At 30.9% G+C, this 2,894-nt stretch overlaps 1 protein-coding gene across 1 annotated transcript; it reads left to right on the top strand.

Annotated features, from left to right (window-relative positions):
* Positions 1-288: 288 nt before the first annotated feature.
* Positions 289-1,249, top strand: LOC125813997 (heavy metal-associated isoprenylated plant protein 28-like). The gene is made up of 3 exons (XM_049493476.1): positions 289-418; positions 909-919; positions 1,076-1,249. The coding sequence occupies exons 1-3, from the start codon at positions 289-291 to the stop codon at positions 1,247-1,249; spliced, it is 315 nt and encodes a 104-aa protein (XP_049349433.1).
* Positions 1,250-2,894: the final 1,645 nt, after the last annotated feature.

The raw sequence follows: 2,894 nt of genomic DNA, 5'->3' as shown, positions 1-2,894 counted from the left end.
AAATAGATGAATTAAGAATCTAAAAGCGAAAAGTAAAAAAGGGGTGCTAGCTAGCTCTTTAATTTTTCATCTAGCTTTTTAGAAAGAATCTTTTTTTGTATGTTGTGTGCTGCTTTTGATTTTAGATCGTCATCAATGTCATAATCCTCTAAATGCTAATTATCACTATATATATATATATATATAATAACGTAACTCATCATACTCAACCTAATTAGTTGACACATACTGTATTATCTAACACAAATAAGCTAAGAACTATAGTTATTGTGTTGAATTTGGGTATATATGGCGAACATGCAGATAGTTCCAGCAGGCAGAAATATTAATGTAGAGCCTCAGTATGTGGAAATGATGGTTCCTCTATACTCTTATGGTTGTGAGAGAAAAATCAACAAAGCTCTTTCCCATATCAAAGGTAAAATTATGTACTATAGCATGTGTATTGGGACAAAATTTGATGAAATAAACTTTTAATGATCTTAAAGTGTCATCAGATGTCTTGTTTTTTTGGTTCTTGTATTGAGTTAGTAATTTGTAGAGGTCTAAGTTGTGTATTTTTTAAGTCTATACATTGAGCCTCCCCAAATATGTTAAGGTCCAAGAGGATAATGCCCAAGTCAACAAATATGTTTTTATGTCAGTAGATTTAAGCAACTTAGGCCCAACAAGCTAGGGCCTAGGAAAACGGGCTTACATAATATGATCTATATGTCCTGATCTGGCCTAAATCACTACATTTTGTTTATAGTCAGTAATCTAAAACTCACTTATGTTCAAGCTATCAGTATCTTTGAATCATCTAGTTTATAGATAATGTATATCTTATACGTACATTATACATATATAGATACATCATATACAACCAAAGTGTATAAGTAGTGTATACTTTAACCATGTTGGTAAAGGGTACATTCACGTAAATTTCCCTATTCTTAATCCAATACTTACTGTTTTATCGTTCGAGCTTTTGACAAAAAAATATATGCACTCATTATCATATGGAATTGGGTACGAAATCAATTTATCAGTCGGAAACTTGTATGAATAACCTTAATTATATGTCAAATTGCAGGTGAATGTAGATTTTGAACAACAAAAGGTGACAATCTGCAACAAGTATGATGTGTTAGCCACAGTTAGGAGCAAACGAAAAGCCGCTCGTTTATGGAATTCAGAAGACAACAACGTTAACATTGAAGTAGTTTGGAGTAACTATAACAATGAACTCTTATATTTGTACATGTAATTCAAATTATCCATTTCAATACAATATGATTTCATTATATGCTTTCTATGGGGGCACTATTATTATATTTAGTTTCTGCTAACTCAAGATAGATATACATTTATATTATATACATGATTTTTTTCAAAGTTAACGAGTGCACGTGCAGTTCTATTTATACATGTGGGTCTGCCTCTGGTTATAGATTAAACATGAGAACTCAACTAAAACAATTAGTCTGTTAGGTGAGAGAGATCAGTCCACTAAAACTTTAGACGAATTATTATCAATATAGATTGTTATTAATAATGAGAGGCTTATTGATTAACATCAATCGCCATCGATTACAAATTAATTTCAAGATTCAAGTCACCGTTCCTCTAGGCTTCTTTTTTTTCTTTTTAGGGCATATTTTATCACAATTGGTATTCCTTGTGAAACCTCATACATTTCAAGCCGTACTTTATCTATCTTTGTGATCAATGAGGGACTCAATTGTATAGTACAAGGGTGTACCCAATGGCCCATAGTATATATACGAATTCATATGAACCCCTAACTTTTAGCCTACATTTGAATTTATCTCTGTCTAAAATATTAAAAATATTGAAAATATTGAATTATGAACTCATAACTCGAACAAGATTATTGGCTCAATAATTGAAATTCGACTCTTGAATCCATAAAATTAAAATTTTGAATCGCTCGATACAATTGAAGATTGATGCATTTTCATGACTAGAATTGAAATACTATTCATTTGGCATGTGAGTTTGGATAAATTAAATGTCATGTCACATTTCGTTTACAAATTAGACATTAGAGATAATAATAATATACTTGTGACTTGCGAGGCCTTTCTTTTATTTGTCTAAAATAATATGAGGTTTCTAGTTTTCGAGTTAGGAATATGTCAGCATCGACTTTGCCATACAATACATTTGCCGCCATTGTTTTTAATGACCCCCCCCCCCCCCCCCATTACTTGCGCTCTTAGTCAAAGCAAAAGCATATAATACTACTAAGTAATACTTTGTTTGAGATAATTTATGTAGTTTTTAAAATTTTCTAAAATCGATCACTATGTTTGTATTTTAGATTATCTATTTGTCCTTTTTTGAAAACTTAAATTTCCATACACGTTATTATCTTATGTTTGACCCGGCCACTTATTTCTGTCCATTCTATTGCAGGTAAAAAAAAAACTTAGCATATGAGGTTTGATTATATCAGTAAATATATGATATATGTATTTTAACAAAAACAATTATCATTTGATCAGCGTTCATTAATATATATGTATATATATATATACTTAGCACTCCAATTAATTGATGATTTATAGGAGTATATGGACCTCATATTTGTTGAAATCCTTGGTTATTTTGTGTTCTTTAGATGACCACGCTAAAGGTACGTGGATCATTATTCATTATAGATTAATAATAGTAGATCATAGAGGTACGAATCATCATTTAAAAGAGTGTACTTATAGTCTATTATTGTCAGCCATATATTTTTAATAACACTAAGGATGACAATGAGACGGTACGATTGTGGAGCATAACATATTTTAATGCATATATGAGGGGAGGGTTTGAATCTATGCTGGTGCAAGCTGGTGGGACGGATTTATTGCTTTTTAAAAATATCTTTGCGGGTTTAA

This window comes from Solanum verrucosum, unplaced genomic scaffold, assembly GCF_900185275.1.
Source record: "Solanum verrucosum unplaced genomic scaffold, falcon-dt-bn FXZP01000205.1, whole genome shotgun sequence".
NCBI classification, from domain to species: Eukaryota; Viridiplantae; Streptophyta; class Magnoliopsida; order Solanales; family Solanaceae; genus Solanum; species Solanum verrucosum.
This window is presented reverse-complemented; position numbering and strand designations above follow the sequence as displayed.